Source organism: Mobula birostris, chromosome 17, assembly GCF_030028105.1.
Source record: "Mobula birostris isolate sMobBir1 chromosome 17, sMobBir1.hap1, whole genome shotgun sequence".
Taxonomy (NCBI): domain Eukaryota; kingdom Metazoa; phylum Chordata; class Chondrichthyes; order Myliobatiformes; family Myliobatidae; genus Mobula; species Mobula birostris.
In genome coordinates this window covers 26,569,440-26,591,050 of record NC_092386.1, presented here as the reverse complement: position 1 = coordinate 26,591,050, position 21,611 = coordinate 26,569,440, and the positions used below count along the sequence as shown (strand labels likewise).

The 21,611-nt window shown below is 42.8% G+C and overlaps 1 protein-coding gene across 2 annotated transcripts in view; it reads right to left on the bottom strand.

Moving 5' to 3' along the window:
- The window catches only part of LOC140211574 (aminopeptidase Q-like), a 193,081-nt gene that overhangs the window by 130,856 nt on the left and 40,614 nt on the right, over positions 1–21,611 (bottom strand). The window contains exons 3-4 of one of the 2 annotated variants that reach the window (XM_072281418.1): positions 12,515–12,651; positions 8,423–8,549 (exon numbers count right to left, since the gene is read on the bottom strand). The exons of the other annotated variant lie outside the window; for it this stretch is intronic. Of the exons in view, the coding sequence (XP_072137519.1) occupies positions 8,423–8,549; positions 12,515–12,651 (264 nt within the window). The remainder of the gene's footprint in view (positions 1–8,422; positions 8,550–12,514; positions 12,652–21,611) is intronic. 2 annotated transcript variants of the gene reach the window in all.

The window sequence follows — 21,611 nt, the reverse complement described above, 5'->3', positions numbered from 1 at the left end:
TTCCATGCTTCTGCTTCCCTTTCTTCTTAAGGAATGGAATGACATTTGCAATTCTTCAGTCTGTTGGAATAATTCCAGAATTGAGTGGTTCTTCAAAGATCATTACAAATACCTCCACGATCTCTTCTGCTACCTTGTTCAGAACCCTGGGGTGTAGTCCATCTGGTCAAGGGGACTTATCTACCTTCTGACTTTTCAGCTTCCCAGGTACCTTCTCCTTAGTAAAAGCAATGACACTCAACACTTCCGCATTTCTGGCATCCTGCTAGTGTCTTCCACAGTGAAGACTGATGCAAAATACTTATGAAGTTCATCCGTCATTTCTTTGTCCTCCATTACTACAGCTCCAGCATCATTTACCAGTGGTCTGATACCACTTTCATCAGTCTTTTAGTTTTTTGTATTATCTCTTTTATTATTTCATCTTTTCTCTCTTCATGGCACATTTAGTTGCCTCCTGTTGGTTTTTAAAAGCTTCTCAGTTTTCTACCTTCCCACTAATTTTTGCAATATTATGTGCCTTCTTTTATGCTGTTTTTGACCTTCATTGTTAGCCAAGGTTCCACATCCTCCCTTTAGAACACTTCTTCATCTTTGGGATGTACCTCTCCTGCACCATCTGAACTTCCCCCATAAACACCAGCCATTGCTGTTCTACCATCACCCTGCTAGTATCCCCTTCCAATCACATTTGGTCACCTCCTCTCTCATGTCTCTGTAATTCCAGTTACCCCACTGTAATACTGATACATCTGATTTTAGCTTCTACTTCTCAAACTGCAGGGTAAATTCAATTATATTATTTTCACTGCCTCCAAAGGATTCCTTTACTTTAAGCTCCCTAATCAAATCGGGGTCACTACATAACACCCAATCCAGAATTGACATCCCCTTAGTGGGCACAACCACAAGCTGCTCTAAAAAGCCATCTTAAAGGCATTCTACAAATTCCCACTCTTGGGATCCTGCACCAACTTGATTTCCTGAATCAATTTGCATATTGAAAACTCCTATGATTATCGCAACATTGCCGCTATTACATGCTTTTTCTATCCTGTGATGTAATGTCTAGCTCATATCCTTGCTACAGTTCAGAAGCCTGTTTATAACTCTCTTCAAGGCCTTTTTACACTTGCAATTTCTTAACTCTGCCCAACAGGATTCTACATCTTCCAAGCCTATATCCACATTTCTAAGGATTGATTGATTTCATTGTTCACCAATAGATCCATCTCACCCCATCCACCTACTTGTCTGTACTTTCAATACAATGTGTACCCTTGGATGTTAAGTTCCCTACTTTGATGCTCTTTCACCCACAACATCAGAGCTGCCAATCTCCAAATGCACTGCAAGATCATCTACATTATTCTGCATACTGTGTGCATTCAAATATAACACCTTCATTCCTGTATTTACCTCCTTTTTTGATTTTGGCCTCCTGTTCCACTTTAACTCATACCACTGACCTCAAGTTTTCCCTACTATCTGCCTGTCCTTCCTCACTGTCTCACTATGCACTGCATCCAATTATCCCACTCTCAGTCCTATCACTCCAGTTCCCGCCACCCCCCCCACCAAATTAGTTTAAACCCAGCCCTTCAGCTCTAACAAACTTGCCCACAAGGGCATCCCTCCACCTCAGGATCAGATGTAGAGCCACAGAGTCGTAGAAAAATACAGCACAGAAACAGGTCCTTCGGCCCATCTAGTTAAAGCTGAAAACACTTAAGCTGTCTACTCCCATCAACCTGCATCACAACTGTAGCCCTCAATACCCCTACCAACCAAGTACCTCTCTAAACTTCGCTTCAGCATTGAAATCAAGCTCATAAGCACGACTTGTGCTGGCAGCTTGTTCCACGCCCTCACAACTGAAGAAGTTTCCCCTCCTGCTCCCCTGAAACTTTTCATCTTTCACCCTTAACCCATAACTCTTGGTTCCACCCAACCTCAGTGGAAAAAGCCTGCTTGCACTTACCTTATCTATACCCCTCATAAATTTTCAAATCTCCTCTCAGTCTTCTTTAGGGTTAGGGTTAGGGTTCTATGTTCCAAGGAATAAAGTCCTAACCTATTCAATCGTTCCTTATAACTCAGGTCCTCAAGACCCAGCAGCATTCTTGTAAATTGTATCTGAACTCTTTCAACCTTATTTACATTCTTTCCTGTAGGTAGGTGATCAAATCTGCTCACAATACTCCAAATTAGGCCTCACAATCATCTTATACAACTTCAACATAGTATCTCATCTCTTGTACTCTATACTTTGATTTCTGAAGGCCAATGTGCTCGGAGTGACATTGATGGTAGTCTTGGATGAAAGCTGGATCCAAGATGTCCCTTTCTGGAACCAAGCACTGCTCTTTGGGTCCAAAACCTTCCTAGTCAGCAAGGAACTGCCGAACACACCAAACAGTTAATGAATCCAGAATTCTTTTATGGTGGGGCTGATGGTAGAGGGGCTAAAGGACTGGTACTCATACGTTTCAACGTGGAAGTATGGAAAGTGGAATTGATCTTCAGGGTTTTGGGGAGCCGCAAGGTGTAAGCCTCCGTGTTTACTTTCTTGAGAATCTTAAAGGGTCCAATGAATTTGAGTGCCAGTTTCCAAGACTCCTCCCAGAGAGGCAAGTCCAGGGTTGATAGCCAGACATCTCGCCTAGGCTGCAAAGTTTGACCCTATCTTCTTTTGCAGTTGGCGTTCAATTCAGTCTTCCAGGTAGAGGCCAATAAAACCTCCCTCGCCCTAGTCCATTTCTCCCTGCAGAGTATCCCCCTCGGTCTAGTCCATTTCTCCCTGCAGTGTATCTCCCTCGCTCTAGACCATTTCTCCCTGCAATGTATCTCTCTCGCCCTAGTCCATTTCTCCCTGCAATGTATCTCCCTCGTCCTAGTCCATTTCTCCCTGCAATGTATCTCCCCTGCCCTAGTCCATTTCTCCCTGCAATGTATCTCCCTCGTCCTAGTCCATTTCTCCTTGCAGAGTATCTCCCTCGCCCTAGTCCACTTCTCCCTGCAATGTATCTCCCTCGTCCTAGTCCATTTCTCCTTGCAGAGTATCTCCCTCGCCCTAGTCCACCTCTCCCTGCAATGTATCTCCCTCGCTCCAGTCCATTTCTCCCTGCAGAGTATCTCCCTCGCCCTAGTCCACTTCTCCCTGCAATGTATCTCCCTCGCCCTAGACCGTTTCTCCCTGCAGAGTATCTCCCTCGCCCTAGTCCATTTCTCCCTGCAGAGTATCTCCCTCGTCCTAGTCCATTTCTCCCCGCAGAGTATCTCCCTCGCCCTAGTCCATTTCTCCCTGCAATGTATCTCCCTCGCCCTAGTCCATTTCTCCCTGCAATGTATCTCCCTCGCCCTAGTCCATTTCTCCCTGCAATGTATCTCCCTCGTCCTAGTCCATTTCTCCCTGCAGAGTATCTCCCTCGCCCTAGTCCACTTCTCCCTGCAATGTATCTCCCTCGCTCCAGTCCATTTCTCCCTGCAGAGTATCTCCCTCGCCCTAGTCCACTTCTCCCTGCAATGTATCTCCCTCGCCCTAGTCCATTTCTCCCTGCAGAGTATCTCCCTCGTCCTAGTCCATTTCTCCCCGCAGAGTATCTCCCTCGCCCTAGTCCATTTCTCCCTGCAATGTATCTCCCTCGCCCTAGTCCATTTCTCCCTGCAATGTATCTCCCTCGCCCTAGTCCATTTCTCCCTGCAGAGTATCTCCCTCGCCCTAGTCCATTTCTCCCTGCAATGTATCTCCCTCGCCCTAGTCCATTTCTCCCTGCAGAGTATCTCCCTCGCCCTAGTCCATTTCTCCCTGCAGAGTATCTCCCTCGCTCCAGTCCATTTCTCCCTGCAGAGTATTTCCCTCGTCCTAGTCCATTTCTCCCCGCAGAGTATCTCCCTCGTCCTAGTCCATTTCTCCCTGCAATGTATCTCTCTCGACCGAGTCCATTTCTCCCTGCAGAGTATCTCCCTCGTCCTAGTCCATTTCTCCCTGCAATGTATCTCTCTCGACCGAGTCCATTTCTCCCTGCAGAGTATCTCCCTCGCCCTAGTCCATTTCTCTCTGCAGCGTTGGACAAGATTTTTGGCCACAGAAACCCCAATCCCAGCCTCCTGCTCAAGGAAGAGTGGCAGAGAATATCCAAAGTGGCATTCAAACGGGAACATGCCCTGCGCAGAATGCTGTAAAGTGTTGTGTGGTAACCTTTGCCTGCATCAAGCAGTTGCACCACTCGTCTAGTTTTTCTGACACCAGGCATCTCAGGGTTTGTTCCATATCTTGGTTCACCCACTTCATCTGGCCGTTGGGACTGCGGGTGATACCCAGAGGAAAGGCTCACTGTACTCCTGATCAGCGTAGCGAATGCCTTCCAAAAACCTGATGCAAATTTTGGACCATGATCTGACAAAATTTCCACTGGAAATTCATGGATCTTGAAGACCCAATGATGGACCATCTCAGCCGCTGACAGTAGTTTGTCCAATGTTATGAACTTGCAGACTTTTGAAAAACAAGCCACAATTACCATGATGACAGTCTTCTCCTTGGAAGGCGGTGTATGTAGTCCATGGAGATTTGCACTCATGGTCTTTCTGGAACAGTTAGAGGGTGAAGGAGAACTTGTAGTTGGGTGCAGGGCTCCTTGTTCCGGGCGCATACCTCGCAAGCCTGCACATATTGTCAGACCTCTTTAGCCGTTCCAGGCCACCACTGTCTCCTCTTAATGTACACGAGGGTTCTGGCAACCCCTGGGTGAGCAGTCATTCCAGATGTGTGTCTCCTTAAGGCACCTTAGACCTGATGGAACTTGGGAGGAACAGACAACGCAGAGGACTGTTCTTGGGAATCTCCCCTTGCTCATTGGCCTTGCGAACAGTGCGTCAATTCTGCAATGAATGTGCAGTATTACCTGAGCTTGGGGAAATATGGTGGTAAGCTGCTCCTCTCTTTCATTGAACTGACAAGACAAGGCATCCAGTTTTTGATTCTTTGACCCCACTCAATAGGTCAGTGTCCTATCCACCATGTGACTGTCTCTCGGTCTGTCATATGACATCACGTGTTTGGTCAATTTCCCAGACTTGTCCATCTATCGATTAACTTTTGACCTATTAATGCTGTGCATGTGTGTGTGTCCATTGTTTTCGGGTGACTAAAAGTCAAGCAGACCTATTCAGCTGCGCTGGACAGCAGAGCCGCTTTGTTACAACCTCCAGGTATTTCCTTAATTGTAGCAGTGGCAGCAAGGATGGGAACCGAGCCACTCACTCTTTTGGAACTCACGTTCACATTTCAACAATGAGCATAATTGGAAAAGCTAAGGAATACAATGATTCACAATACCCCTGGAATGTTTGCACTGCTTCCTCATGGAAAAAACATCACTGATCCCAATTTTAAAAAAGCCAGCATGGTGAGTCCCGATTTACCCTTTTTGAAATCTTATGGGGAACTCGTGAGATTAGTTGGATCTCATTACAATCCTAAACCATCAGTTATTGTGTAACGACTGAGATTCAGCACTCGTATTCAGTTAGAAAATGAATCAGTTTGTTGCTCAGTTAAGAAAGCTGAGTGAATTTTGTGACTTTGGCGCTGGTGAAGAAGATTTGATACGTGATCGCTTGATCGTTGGTGTGTGTGATGTTCACATTCAACGTCGCCTATTGGCAGAATCTTAAGTCAGACTTTGACATTACAAAAGTCATGGAAGCAGCAGATAAGAATGCAGTTTTCTTGCAGCAGTGCAAAGTACAGGGAGAGGCAAAATCCCCATCGCCTACAACTGCAGCAGATTATACTGACCTTACAAAGTGTCCCTAGCTGAGAAAAAAAGAGAATTATACACTGGCTTTCTGATGTTACCATTGCGGTGAATTTCACCAGAAGCCTACTGACTATTGGCACCAAGACACCATCTGCCATACCCGCCAAAAGAAAGGACACTTGGCAAGAGCTTGCCAGTCTCGACTTCCATTCAAATCAGAACGTTCATGGTTACAGAGCCGGAGGCTTTCATAACGCACTCAGATAGTTTAGGACTATTTGCCCCTTTAAGTCCTGACGAAGGGTGTCGGCCCAAAGCATCGACTGTACTTCTCCCTAGAGATGCTGCCTGGCCTGCTGCATTCACCAGCAACTTTGATGTGTGTTCCCCCTTTAAGGATGGTTTTAAAGATAAACGGCAGACCTATGTCCTTTGAACTTGACACTAAATGTACTACTACTCTATGCAGTGAGAAGACATGGGTAGATATGTTCGGCCCTGACTCTTTGAAGACATTTACAGCACCACATTACAGACTGAAGACTTATATGATGGAGCTGCTTTGTTGTGACAGTGTTCTTCTTGAGCATGAAAATCAATCGCACCAATCACCAGTGCATATCACTAAGGGATAAGGGGTGAACTTACTCGGGTGCAATTGACTACAGCAAGGTGTGTACCAGATGAAAACTGAGATGTTGGTTGAGAACTTACTCAAGTGGTACAAACATCTTTTCAGCAATCTGATTAAGGTAAGCTCAAGGATACAAAAGGACATCTTCCAGAAGTAGGCACAGCCAAGCTAAAGTTCTTCAAGGCCTGATTCCTGCCACACATGCTTCGCCCCAATGTTGAGGCAGAGCTTATGAAGTTAAAACAGATTTTCACACTGGGCAGCCCCTATTGTGTCAGTAGTCAAGAGTGACAGCAGCGTAAGGCCTGATGGAGATTGCAAGGTCACAGTGAATTCATGCCAATCCATAGAGCTTACTGCACTGGATGTCCTGCTTTTCAGCTTTTTGCCTAGCTTCCAGTACTCTCACTTCAGAACTTTCCCACCTATGTTATCGGCGCCATGATTCCGACTGTTTACCCTCCTCCTATAGAATGACATGGACCTGATCCGAGACATCCCTGACCCCTGGCACCTGGGAGGACACATACCATTTGGGTGCTTCTTTCATGTGCACAGAATCTGCTTTCTGCTCCTCTAATTATGGAATCCCCTCTCACAATTACACTTGTTTTCTCCCCCTTCCCTTCTGAAGGTCTTTCCCTCCAACAGTATCCATTGTGGTATGCTTATTGTTGAGAGGAACAGCCTCAGAATTACTCTGCACCAGATGCCTATTCCCTTTCCCTCTCCCACAGTCACCCAGGTACCTGCCTCCTGCAACTTAGGGGTGCCTACTTCCCCGTAGCTCCTATCTATCACCTCCTCAGTTTCCAATATGAGCCTAAGGCCATCGAGCTGCGGCTCCATTTCATTAACATAGTCGCTAAGGAGCTGCAGCTCATTGCACTTCGTGCAGATGTAAGCCTCCCAGAGTCCCCAGATCTCACACAAAAAACAAACGACTACCTCCAGACCTTTTCTGAGCACACTAGCTAAGTACTAATGGGAAAGGAACCAGTAGAAACATTCTTTTTACTTACCGTGAGCCTTCGCCTTTGCTTGCCTGAACTTGTCGAGCCAAAGCCTGAACACTCTAAAATTGATCCGCTCCAACAATGGCCACTTCCCTTCTTTTTAATGCCCCTGTGCAGACTGCAGCCCACCAAAAAGAGCTGAATGTACCAGAGCTGTTTTTTTAAACTTTGCACTGCGTCACCAACGAACGACATCTCTCGCTCATTGCAGCTTGCTGGAAAGAGCCAGAAACAGTGGTACTCTTTTTAAACCTCGCCGCTGCATCACCAATGAATGACCTCTCGGGCTGACTCCAGTCTGCCAAAAAGAGCTAAGAGCACCAGAGTTCTTTTTACACGTCAAGCTGCATCACCAACAAATGACCTCTCGCACTGATTGCAGCATCAGAGGTAAGTATTTTTTTACACGGAGTGGGTGGACCTCGCTGCCAGGGATGATGATAGAGGCAGATACATTAGGTGTTATTAAAGAAACTCTTAAGCACATGGATGATAGAAAAAAATGAGGACTACGTAAGGGAAGAGTTGGATTAACCTTAGATTAGGTTCAAAGGTCAGCATAACATCATAGGCCAAAGGGCCTGTACTGTGCTGTAATTTCTATATTTATATATGTTCTAATTTCTATAGTTAAATTTAAATTTACAAACAATAATCTTCACCTGACTTCCTTAAACAAATAGGCAAAAATGATTCTCAAGTGATATCCAATACTTCCCTAATACAGGTTAGTGAGTGGCTTATCTTCAATGAAAAAGCTACAAACTGCTGAAATAGATTGGACCCCTGCGTGGATTTAGCAGATATTTTTATATATCGCACACAACCCCAGTGTAGTCTGTAAAAGCTGCATCCATGAAGCTACCCCACAAACCCCATTGTAACCCAACATCATCTTTGCCAATTGAAATCAGATCTACAATGTAAAATGACTCAGATATTGCACTGAACTTGCTCAGAATCTCGGAATAGAACCTTAGATAAGTGTATACAAAAAGATGACTTACCTAATTTGAGTAAGGGATAACTTATATTGAAATATTCCTCAAAGAATGAGAGAATTGACCCTGTTATGTTTAATGCATAGTCAGCATCACCATCCATTATGTTTTCTTTATTTGCCCACACTCGAATCTGCAGGAAGTATTTGAATTTAATAAAACATAATTTATAACTAAACTTTCATGTTAACTGCATGTTAACATTCAATTTACACTGTTTGATATAATTCCTTGTCCTTGTTTATCTATGCTTTTTAATATTGACAATTATTCCCATACTTCTCAAATTTTCTATATTGCAACGAGACACCAAATTCAACTGGCTGGATAGAAAGTGCTCAGAGCATCCCTGGGTTTGTGAAAAGCAGTTATAAAAATGCTGAAAACAGGCTAGGTGGCACCTGTGGAAAAGCAGATCATTCTGGCCAGCTAATCTGTTGAGAAGTCCATGCAAATCTGCACCAATTCCAAGTACAGTACATATATGTCAAATCAGGTCAAATTATGCAAGCAGATCAAAATATATGCACAACACTCCATAAAACAATTAGTAGCTGGCCTGCAATTAATCGATAACTCCTGTAAATTGCACGGGACCTTTTGGCTGCTAAACAATGGATTATAGCCCATGCATGGTCAAGGCTTTCTGCACCAGTGCTGGTAATAAATAAGCAATACTTATTGCTTAAATAAGCAATACATATTCCTTTACAGTCTACATCATGACCAGTCTGATTGATGCAAAGTCAGCACTTGTCTCATTATTAGCAGGCAGATAACTCACTCCACAATTTGTGCACAGAAAACAGACACAAATCAATACCATTAACACCCAAGCATTCAGAACTACAGTCCCCTGATTGAAAAGTTGGGCCTCTGTACCTCCCTCTGCAATTGGATCCTCGACTTCCTAACCGGAAGACCACAATCTGTGCGGATTGGTGATAGCATTTCCCCCCCCACTGGCAAAAAACACTGGTGCACCTCCGGATGTGTGCTAAACCCACTGTTCTACTTTGTCTAAACCTATGATTGTGTGGGTAGGCTCAGCTCATATGCCATCTGTAAAGTTGCTGATGATACAACCTTCGTTGGAAGAATCTCAGATGGAGAGGAGAGGGCATACAGGAGTGAGATGTACCAGCCAGTTGAGTGGTGATGCAGCAATAACCTTGAACTCAATTTTCGTAAGACCAAAGAGCTGATGGTGGACTTCAGAAAGGGTAGGATAAGGGGATATAAACAAAACCTCATAAAGGGATCAGAAGTGGAGCTCCTGGGTGTCAATATCTCTGAGGATCTAACCTGGTCTCAACATATTAATGCAACTATACAGAAGGCAAGACAGCAGCTGTATTTCATTAGTGGTTTGAGGAGGTTTGGTTTTTTTTTCAACTAAAACACTCGAAAACTTCGATAGATGTACCGTGGAGAGCATTCTGATGTGCTGCATCACTTCTGGTGTAGGGGGTGGGGGTTAATGTACCAGATGGAATGAAGCTACAGAAAATTGTAGAATCAGTCAGCTCCATCATGTTGTATCCAAGACATCTTCAAGGACCAGTGCTTCAAAAAGGCGATGCCCGTTATTGAGGACCCCATCACCCAGGACATGCCCTCTTCACACTGTTACTGCCAGGAAGGAGGTACAAAAGCCTGAAGGCACACACTCAGTGATTCAGGAACAGCTTCTTCCCCTCTGCCATCCAATTCCTAAATGGACATTGAACCCATGAATACTACCTCGCCACTTTTTTATTTGTGTTTTTGCACTATTTTAAATTTAACTATTTAATATACACATACTTACTGTAATTCATTTATTTATTCTTTCCTATAATTATCATGCATTGGATTGTACTGCTGCCACAAAGTTAACAAATTTCATGATGTATGCTGGTGATATTAAATCTCATCCTGATCCTGAACTGTCAGAGTATGGAATTGAACAGTACCCCAAGAGTCGAGAATGACATTATACCATTATTGAATCCTATTACTCAAAATCAAATTTACAGTGGTGTGCTGGCATTTTAATTCTTCTTTAGGACTGCCATTTATTTTCTCCCTCTCTCTCCAGATACCTTTTGTTCCATATTGACTGTGTCATATGTCGACAGTTTTTCTCATACACCTTGTATTCATTCAAATTTAATTGGAATCTAACTGCTCAATCTCTAAATTCTCTGATATCTTTTTGTAATATGTTGAGAGTTATAACACCCTGTTTGGCGTCTAGTACAAATTTTAGCAGAGCAGCTTGCAAGGCCAAAATATTCATTCAGAGGGTGGCGAGTTCTGGTTTAAGATAGCGTGATTGAAGACAAGTGACAACTTACTGGTGGTTCCCAAAGCAAGAAATACAGCTAAACACTTTACTATTATACTTCTTTTCTTTAAAAAAGAAAATGGTGAATGATCAACGCAAACACTGAAGAGGTGAGTGAAGCGAGGTTGACTTGAGGGTTGAGGTATGTGGGTACGATGCAAAGTCAGAGTGAGGTCAAGGCACATTCACGGAGAAGTGGTCAGAGCGAGGTCGAAACATGGTCGAAACGGAGTTGGGGTGCGCAAAGCAGAGAAAAGTCAAAGCCTGTTCATCTAAACCAAGAGCAAGGTCTGGTCTATCTAAATGCCAGGACTATTGGGAAATGCTGAGCACAAGTCAAGATGTGGCGGTGGGGGCCATGTTCAGAGCCTATTGATGCAACAGGGCCAGGATCCTAGAGTGAAGAACGGCCCGATGTTTGCATAATTTAGACGCCAGGCCGGATGAACTGAAAAGGCAGGGTGTCGGGGCTAGGGGTGAGGGTTGGTCCGGTTCTGCTTGCCACTCCGCAACATTTGCTCGGCTCTTCGCTGCTCTAAGGCCGAGGCTGTGGGCCTGCTCTGGGCTTCGGGTCTGTGAGCTCCGCGATGTTTTGCTCCACCATATGATGAACTGAGTCTCAGGCTGTGGGCCTGCTCTGATTCAGGGCTTCATGTCTATGGACTCACTTTAGTGCTGAATGCCATTGCTCGCTTTCATTGTTTGCATGGTTTGAATTTTGTTTTCTCTCTCTGCACTTTGGGTATGTGTTGGTCTTTTTGCTAACGGGTTCTTTTGGGTTCCTTGTGTTGTGGGTACCTGTAAGGAGACAGATCTCAAGGTTGTATAATGTACACATACTTTGATAATAAACATACTTTGCACTTTGAGATTGTGAAATGAGCTGCCAGCAGAAGTGGTGAATGCAGCCTTGATTTCAACATTTAGGAGAACACTGGATAAGTACATGGATAGGAAAAAGGTTCTGGCCCTGGCGCAGATTGATAGGAATAGCAGAATAATATTTTGGCATGGACTAGATGGGCCGAGGGGTCTGTTTCTGTACTGAGTGCTCTATGACTCTATTAGTGAAAATAACAAAAACCAGCATCCTTACACAGGTCTTTGTGTTAAATTGCCTTCCGCCCTCCTCTGATCAGAATAATGTTATCCTTCAGACCTATGCTCTGGCTTCTGTCATCATGACAATCATACATCTGTCTCCTAGATCCCTAGTTCCACATGCACGAATGAATCTATTCTTTCTTACTTCTTTAAGTTTTTGTTCAAGATTGCTTCAATGCGAGAAGAAGCTTTTCCGTACAGAGACATGTACTTCTACAAGTGATGCTCCTTCCAAGATGTGGGCGCGCACACATCTTTCGCTACTAGTGCACAAAGCAATTTAAACTGCGCACAAAAGGCTGACACCCTCTACCTCATTGGCACATGCAGTATATTTGACCATCGTACACAAGCACATTTCCTTTTGTGATTTCGGATGCGGCCAGAGTTGACAACTTAGGGTTGGTGATGATTTGTCTGCAGATTTTAGAACTGGCTTATTTATACTGTTTTAATTGAAGAAATTATTTGGAGTGCACATGTTGCTGTCACTGGGCAAAAAATTGTACAGCACAAGATTTTTGTGTGCACTGGTCATTACAAATTAGAGGGAACATTGCCAAAAAGTATGGAGTTGTTACTCTTGTAGAGTTAAAATTTGCAAAACATAGCTATGCACAAAAATGTCAAACGAAATAACAGGTATAAATAACAATTACAGTTACCTCGATGCCATTGTAAGTTGTGTTAATGTAACTATAGTCAGCAATAATAAAAGCCAGTAAATAGGTAGACATCTTCAAGGTGGTGTCAAATGTTGTAACTTGCCATGTACCATCCTCTTCCAGTTTTTCAGAAAAATCTAAAAATTCAAAAAATAAATCAGCTTAAATAGGTTATTGCAGTGGTAAAAAAAATGTTGGCAATTGTACTGATCCTCTGTAACTACACAGGAATTGTCTGTACTGAGATTTTTGGACAGTAGTAGTAGGCTTCCTCTCAGAATTTTCTGAAAGAATTTCCTATTGCTTAACTGTTTCCCTTGTGAGTCAAGACATTACTTTGACTAATGATCATAGGAAGAAATTGGGCCAAGGATGTGAGAAACTTCTTGCATCTACAATTTCAGAGAGAAAATGGGCTGCAAGTCAGTGATGGAACAGCCAGTGATTAAGTTTTATATTCTTGAACTTTGAAATATTTGGATTATACCCAGAACACAACCTCATAAAACACGGTTGTCTAGAAATTGGGGTAATATTGGATGGTGTTTACGGTATTAACTCTCAATCAGAACCTCTTCAAAAAAATCATGAAAAGGACTAAAAAATTGTTCTAAAGAGTGTTTTTGCAGCTTCTAAAGAAGATCATGTGCTAAAATATGATATGTTTGGTTCCGAACAGACACAATGAATCATTTCAGATTGCTGAGACTTTGTGAACATGATCATTGGAATGGGGACAAGAGCTCAGTGGAATTATCCCCATGTTAGTCACAACAGATAGAGAGAAAGAGGACATGGTGATCTCTGGTGTACATGGACATCTCGCACACAACCATCTGCTGAGTGAGTCCCATGTCAGGGGTACTTCCACATCACAGTGGGGAAGAGATGGATCAAGGAGGCAAGAATAGGTGGCGTCCAGCTCTGCTGTGTGTTGTATAAAAACATTGCAAATCAGCGAAAGAGCAACCAGCAATAAACTTTCCATCATTTTCAATTTCGAGAACAGAAGCTGACAGATGTGTAATAGACATCAGTATAAGTGCATATCTTTTAACTGATGCCACATTGGTGACCTCAGCACAATGTCCTCCTAGTCTTTTCCAGTTCAGCTGGCCTGCAGTGTTATACGTTCCTCCTGCCAGTTCTTGCTGCACTCCTTTGTGTTCCTAGTTCAGAGGGTCTAAATTCACACTGCAAACCCATGGGCTCAGGATTCTCAGGATGTTGTGAGGACATTCTGCATTTTAATGAGGTTTTGAGAAAATACTTGAATCTTTTCCTCTGTCCACCTAGCAATTTCATACCATGACAGAGGGTGTCTGTTTCTCAAATCATACATGCAAACCATATGACCTACCCAGTTGCGTTGTGCAATTAGAGATTCGATGCTAGTGAACTTAGCTTTGAGAGGACACTGATTACGACTCACTTATTGTTCCAGCAGATTTGATCGATTTTGCAGAAACAGAACAGCTCTTATCTTTAGGTGTCTGTGAAGGAAGTTCTTGTCTCAGAGGCTGCATGCAAGTGTGGAATGAGCTGCAGTGGTAAATGCACTTCTCATGGTAAGAGAAGTTTAGATTGCTACCTGATGAGAGGGGTTTGGAAGGATATGGTCCAGGAGTGGGTAGATAGGGCTAGGCAGGAAAACAGGTGACTAAAGACTAGATGGGCCAAAGGACAAGTTTCTGTGCTGTAGTGCTCTATAAATGTATGACTCTAAGCAGAGATAGAGCTTTGTGCCAGATTTGGGGCTTTCATCTTCCAATAGTCTTTTCCTCACTTATCATGAACAGAGAGACAGCCAACACTCAAAGTACGAAACAATTCACAGAATTCACCAACTGTGACTCTGTCCTTCACATGAGCCTCTTTGCATCCACCTTACGGCAAACTATCTGGTCCAGTATCCCTGACCAACAAAAAGTTAAAAAGGCCACATGCCAATTGAAAATCTGCAAGACACTGGTAGCAGACATTATTCGTGTAGAAGTTTTAAATCTTGGCTTCAGTCACAACTTCAGTGACCCATATCTACACATGCCAGAATAATTGTACCTGTAACACCCTGGGAAAGGTTTCACTGCTAATCTAATGGTTTTTCTGTAGCAGCAGTGCTTGGGTTATGGCTAGTGATTACGGGGGCTTTGGAATGTATGCCGTCTAATAAACAGAGTGTTTTTTTCTTGTTGTGTGGCTGAGAATGAGGTGATCTGGGTCTCTTGTTCGGTGAGAGATGAAGAGAGGAGGTGCCAGAAAGGAGAGGTCGTAGACAGCAGGACGGAGTGAACTTGGAGTGGGGCCGGGAGTCGAAACGCGGGGAAATCAATGGAGGAGCAGTCGAAGGGAAACTGTGAGCTCCAACTTGTGCACACTAGACTGTTTCATTAAAATGGGACCTTTTGCTTTTGTTTTTCTTTACTAACCTTTTAGTCAAGTTAAGAATTATAAAGCTAAATTGTTTAATTGAATATGGAGCACTGTCCGTTATTTCATGGTACTGATTTGTAACTGGGGAACAGATCACACAGCATCCACACAAACAAGAGGTTTTGCACGTCAGATTTCACACGTTTGGCGGAGCCAGAGACCATCTTCCCTAGACTAACACCCCCAGCTGAGCCTAAAGGTTACAATTGTGGGGGAATTGTTCCAGGAATGATTTCATTGGATGCTGTGTGATTGCCCTGAGCATCGAACCAGTGGGTTGTGTGTTTAAATCTGCACTAGTATGAATGCTGTCGGGGTGGAGCAGTGGTATGTATTCACGGGGTTACCGGTAAAGAATGCATGCGTGTTGAATGGGGTAGATATTCATACTCCGGATGAATTGTTAATTCGATTTTTAAGTACTGTTAAAGCCATTGGCAAAGTTACAATTGTGGGGCGGAAGTCTGATAAAATGACGGGCACAGACTTTGTTTTAGTTCTGACTAGTGCTGATGTAACGGCAGGGGAACTGCCTGGTACTACTGGGGCCCCAGTTGAAGGGGGGGCCTTGGGTTGTCCATACTTTCTGGGAGGAGGAGAGTGTAGCGGAACAGGCCGAGTTGCAAGTCAAGTCTCCCATAGCTGGAGGCAGCGACTTTAAAGACAGGGTTCTCTCGTTTCTGAGGAGTGAGGGGAAGGAGTGGTCTGATTTGGAGTGTCTAATTAGTCCCCATCCCCCAGTGAAGAGTGAGAGTTCTGAGCTAGTATCAGCCCTTACCTCCCTGGTGAATAAATGGTCCAGTGCACAGGCAGAAGATCCTAGTTATCGGCAGCTAAGAATAGACTCTGGAATAAAGCCCACTCCCGAGGGGAAGAGGAGTATGAGACTCGGGCGGAGCAGACCTCTCAGTTGTTAGATGAGAGGCAGTGCTCTGATGACTTAAAACTACAGCGATTGTTTGAAAGTTCGAGTGGGCGGGCTGCTGACGCAGTGAGAGCTGTAAAGGCACAGAACACCCTTGACACTACTGTGACTTACATGCAAGCACCAGAAAATGCGTATGGCATGACAGGAAGCCCAATGGAGCTCATGACGGGGCTTCAGAACATGCGTCAGGAGAAGGGGAAGAATCTTTCTGCTTACATCTTTCGGCTAGAGAGGCAGCTAAATTGCTTGTAGCGCAGAGGGGCCATTTGGGCAGCCAAGGTGGATCAGCTAAGAGTGGACCAAATAACAAAGGGCGCCCAGTCCCATGACCTGATCACTTGAGGTCTCCAACTGTCTTGTAAGACGCACCATCTTCCCTCTTTTGTTGAGCTGATCGGAGAGGTACGAGAGGAGGAGAACACATCGGAGGTGCGGGAGGGCTCTGACAGCACGGCACAGTCCTCAGTAGTAGCCCCTTGTGGTGACGTGACCACGGATAGCCCAACATGAGGAGTGGTGAAGGAGATGGTGGCAGAGTTGAGAACTGAGAAGTCCCAGTTGTTATCAGCAGGTGTGGCCCGTATGATGAAACTGACAGGGAGGCGGACCCCTAAGGGAATGTACTACCTTGAGGACTGCTAGCAGCCAGGGTCCTGGGAGAAGGGGAGCAGCCGGTGTTGTCTGTTATAACTGTGGTGAAGAGGGGCACTTCAGACAGGAGTGTGGACGATGGGAAACCCCTCGGAGAGTGAGCCCCTGGGTACCCAAGCAAAGAAAGACATCGGGAAACTTAGAGGAGACCCAGTGAGGGAATGGCCTGGGTGTCTCGGGGGGGAACACATTCTCATCAATATACCAAGGAACCCTGGAAAGCGAAAGACCCTACTCCTGAAGGGTTAGTGGGACCATGCTCCAGTGTATCGCTACAGATAGAGGGTATTTATGCTAAAGCCATACTCGTCACCATGTTGCAGGTCACGTTACTGTACCATTTGTTTTACAATCGGTATCTGACGCATTTACCATTAACGCCACTAAGTGCACTAGAGATCTGGGGTCTTCATGCAGGTAATTATCCATACGATAGTTATTTGTCACTGAAGCTGGGGTTTTCGGATGCTGATGTGGGAGTGACTGAGGTCCTTGTTACATTAGTGCTGGTTTGTCCGGATCCCAATGAGAAGGGTGGCATTTCAATTCTGGTGGGGACCAACACCCCTCTTGTGAGGAGGCTCATGGGAGCCTGCAAGGAGAAGGCTGGTGAGAGCTTTCTGAGAACATAGTCTGTTCACCTGGTGTTACAAGCTGCTTTTGAGGAAGTGCGTGGCTGCATCGGACTGGATACCGAGTTTAGACAAGGGACTGTGTGGTTCACCCAGTCAACGCCAATGGTGTTATGGTCCGGTGAAGTAGCGAGAGTGATGGGGATGCCCAAATTTCCCAGAATGCCTGAGGGCGAGGCCCACTTAGCGGACGCTCCGGAAGATCATGAGGAGGAACCTGGATTACCTGCTGGGGTACTGGTGAGGACTCAACTACAGAAGCCCTCGGTTGTACAGGCAAACAGGATGACAGTGATTGTCAGGAACACTGCGAAAAGGGAGGTCATTTTTAAGCGGGGGATGCCCCTGGCGCATCCCTTTCTGGTGACGGTAATGTCTAGCGTCCCGGTGAGACAAGCCTCTGCAAAGGGTGGAAGGTTGACCGCTGAGTCATTCAACTTCGGGGACTCTCCGGTACCTGCGGGTTGGAAGAGGAGATTGATAGAGAAGATGTTGAAGCTGGAAGGTGTCTTTTCCACTGACGGGTTTGATGTGGAATGTTCAAAGAGCACTCATCACACTATCCGGGTGACCGAGGACACCCCGTTCAGAGAGAGGTCGAAGCAACTGGCCCCTGCAGAGATGGAAGACATTCGGCAGCATTTGTGTAAGCTGAAGGAAGCTGGGATCATCACTGAGCCTAGAAGCTCCTATGCATCCCCAATAGTTGTGGCCAGGAAGAAGAATGGGAAGGTATGGATGTGTGTGGACTATAGGTCTCTGAACAGGCACACCATCCCTGACCAGTATACGGTCCTCAGGATCAAAGACACGCTAGCCTGTCTGAGTGGTGCGAAGTGGTTCAGTGTGCTGGACTTGAGGAGTGGATATTACCAGATTCCCATGAGTGAGGCTGACAGAGAGAAGGTGGCATTGATATGTCCACTCGGATTCTCTCGGTTCGAAAGGATGCCCCAGGGCATATCGGAAGCCCCTGCAAACCTCTAGCGGGTCATGGAGAAAACGGTGGGGGATATGAACTTGCTTGAGATATTGGTGTATCTGGATGACCTCACAGTGTTTGAGTCCACCCTGGAGGAACATATAGCGAGGCTACTGAAGGTGCTGGGTCGCCTGAAAACTGAAGGGTTAAAACTTTCCCTGGACAAGTGCCAGTTCTGCAAGACATCTGTCAGCTATGTTGGGCATATAGTCTAATGAGATGGAATAGCTACAGATCCATCTAAGATAGAGGCGGTGACCACATGGCCAAGGCCCCAGACTGTGAGTGCTTTGCGCTCGTTCCTTAGGTTCCGTGGTTACTATTGGAGGTTCGTGAAGGGGTCCGGAAGAGGGAGACAGAGATTACTCCTTCCATTTTTACCTTTTATTCAGGCAGGTGGAGTGTATAATTGTTTCTTATGCATTTTTGGGGGCTTGCGTCGATTGATATTGACTTACTTCCCGGATCTGTAGGTTGGGGGGGGGGGTTTCCTTTTCTCTTTTCTTATTTTCTATCCCCATTATGGAATTCTGGAGCGTACACAAATTATTATTATTATTGTTTATCTCCGCCATTCTTGACTACCTTATCCTGACATGTGTCTAACTACTTTCTTTAGATATAAAGCTCATGATGATATTTAAACAGTTAAATGTTTTAAGTTGGAATGTCCGTGGTTGGAATCATCCTATTAAGCATAAGAAAACATTTTAAACTATTAATCGATTCCAACCTGATATAATTTTGCACAAGAGACGCATATCAGGTTATGTGATAAAAATCAATTTTTTTAATTTTGGAAGGGTTCTCAGTTTCAAACAATTTCTCAAGGTAAAATTAGAGGTGCTTCCATTTTTGTTGACTCCGATATTTCTTTTAGTCAGGAGGATATTATATCTGATATCAATGGTAGATTTTTGATTGTTAAAGGAAAAATTTACAACAGGAAAATGGTTTTGGTTAATATATATGGACCAAATGCTGATGATCCTTCATTCTTTAAAGATGTTTTTGCTCTATTAACTGATCTAAATGAATATATGTTATTAATGGCTGGTGTTTTTAATACTTGTTTAAATCCTTTAATAGACAAGTCATCATCCAAACATCAACTTCCTAATCGCTCTGCATCACTTATTAATTTCTTTTTTAATTGATTATGGCTTAATTGAAATTTGGAGACATATGCATCCTAGTGATAGAGAATATTCCTTTTTCTCACATGTTCATAATAAATATTTGAGAATCGACTATTTTATAGTCGACCCTCGACTTCTATTTAATGTTCAGAAACGTGAATATAATGCAATTGTTATTTCTGATCATGCTCCCTTAAACCTAATATTTGAATTGAAAGATGTTGCTTCTACAAGACCACCTTGGCATTTTCCAGAACATTTGTTACAAAGCTCAGAATGTGTTGAGTTTATTGAAACTCAGATAAAAGAGTTTTTTCTCTTTAATAATACAGAAAACGTCTCAAAGTTAGTAACCTGGGATACATTAAAAGCTTATTTACGTGGTCAGATTATTTCGTATTTCGCTAAGCTGAAGAAACAGACAAGAATGGGATTAGATAAAATTTCTAAACAAATTAAAGATTTAGATAACATCAATGCAACCTCTCCAAATGTTGATTTGTTTAAAAGAAGAGTGGAATTACAATTACAATATAATTTATTATTAACTTATCCTATTGAAGGATATTTGCTTAAATTGAAAAGTCAGTTTATGCTCTTAGCTTCCCAATTAAGGGCAGCTAGAGCTAAAGGACAAATTTTAAAGATTCGTAAAGATAATGGAGATATAGTAAGTAATCATGAAGACATTAATAATATTTTTCAGGTTTTTTATTCTGATTTTTATAAATCTCAATTTCCTACAGATTCCTCCAAAATGAAGGTTTTTTTTACATAAAATGAAATTTCCTCAAATTACTGTTGAAGATCAACAGATCCTTGATGCTCCAATTACTGAGCATGAAATTCAGAAAGCTATGTTGTCAATGCAATTAGGTAAAGCTCCTGGACTTGATAGTTATTCGGTAGGATTTTACAAAAAACTTGAAAAATTACTTTCTCCATATCTTTTGGAGATATTTCATGAATCTTTTGAGAAGGGTAATTTACCTTCTTTTTATGAAGCTTCTGTTTCTTTAATCCTTAAGAAAGATAAAGAACCTACTGAATGTTCATCATATAGACCTATTTTGCTATTAAATGTGGACACAAAAATTATTTCTAAGATAATGGCTAACCGTTTGGAAAATATTTTAACTAAAATCATCTCTATGGATCAAACAGGCTTTACTAAAGACCAATACTCTTTCTCCAATGTTCGGAGATTGATTTGATGAACATTAAATACTCACCACTATCCAAGCTACCCCAATGTGTTATTTCTCTTGACACAGAAAAAGCATTTGATAGAGTTGAATGGACATATCTGTTTAATGTATTAGAAAAACTTGGCTTTGGTAATAATTTTAATAAGTGGATTCAAATGATCTATAAGAATCGTATTGCTACTGTTATTACTAATAATTTTCAGGTCTCCTTTTTTTCACTCTTACGAGGTACTAGACAGGGATGTCCATTAAGTCCTTTATTATTTAATCTTGTACTGGAGCCTTTGGCTATAATACTCCGTGAAACTAAAAATAGTCATGGTATCTCTATAAATGGGACCACACATAAGATTTCTCTTCACGCAGATGATCTTTTGGTTTATATTTCGAACCCTGAAGAATCTATTCCTAATCTTTTGGAAATATTAAATGATTTTGGAAAATTTTGAGGATATAAACTTCACTCAAATAGAAGTGAATTGTTTCCATTAAATGCTCTGGTTTTTATATATAATGATATTCCATTTAGAATTGTGAATTCTTTTAAATATTTAGGTATTATCATTACTAAAAATATAAAGATCTTTATAAAGCTAATGTAGTTCCTTTAATGGACTCTATGAAACAATTATTTTCTAGATGGAACCTATTTACACTTTCTTTAATAGGTCGTATTCATGCCATGAAAATGATGATTTTACCTCGATTCTTATATATTTTTCAAAATATACTTATCTTTTTAACTAAAAAATTTTTTGATCAAATTGATTCTATTATTTCATCCTTTATTTGGAATAATAAAAAACCAAGAATTAATAAGTGTCATTTACAAAAATCTAAAAAAGGTGGTGGACTTGCACTACCTAATTTAAGATTGTATTATTGGGCTGTTAATATTCGACAATTATGTTCTTGGTTATATTGGTTTGATAAGAGCCAAAAAACAGCTTGGATTGATTTGGAATGAAAAGCTATCAAACATTTTCATTTAACCTCATTAATAGGAGCTCCATTACCTGTACAAGTTGCTAAAATTCCCAATTTAAATCTCTACCCTGTTATTAAACAGTTCTTACAGATTTGGTTTCAGTTTTGCAACTCTTTTAATTTTAAACAATTTAAAT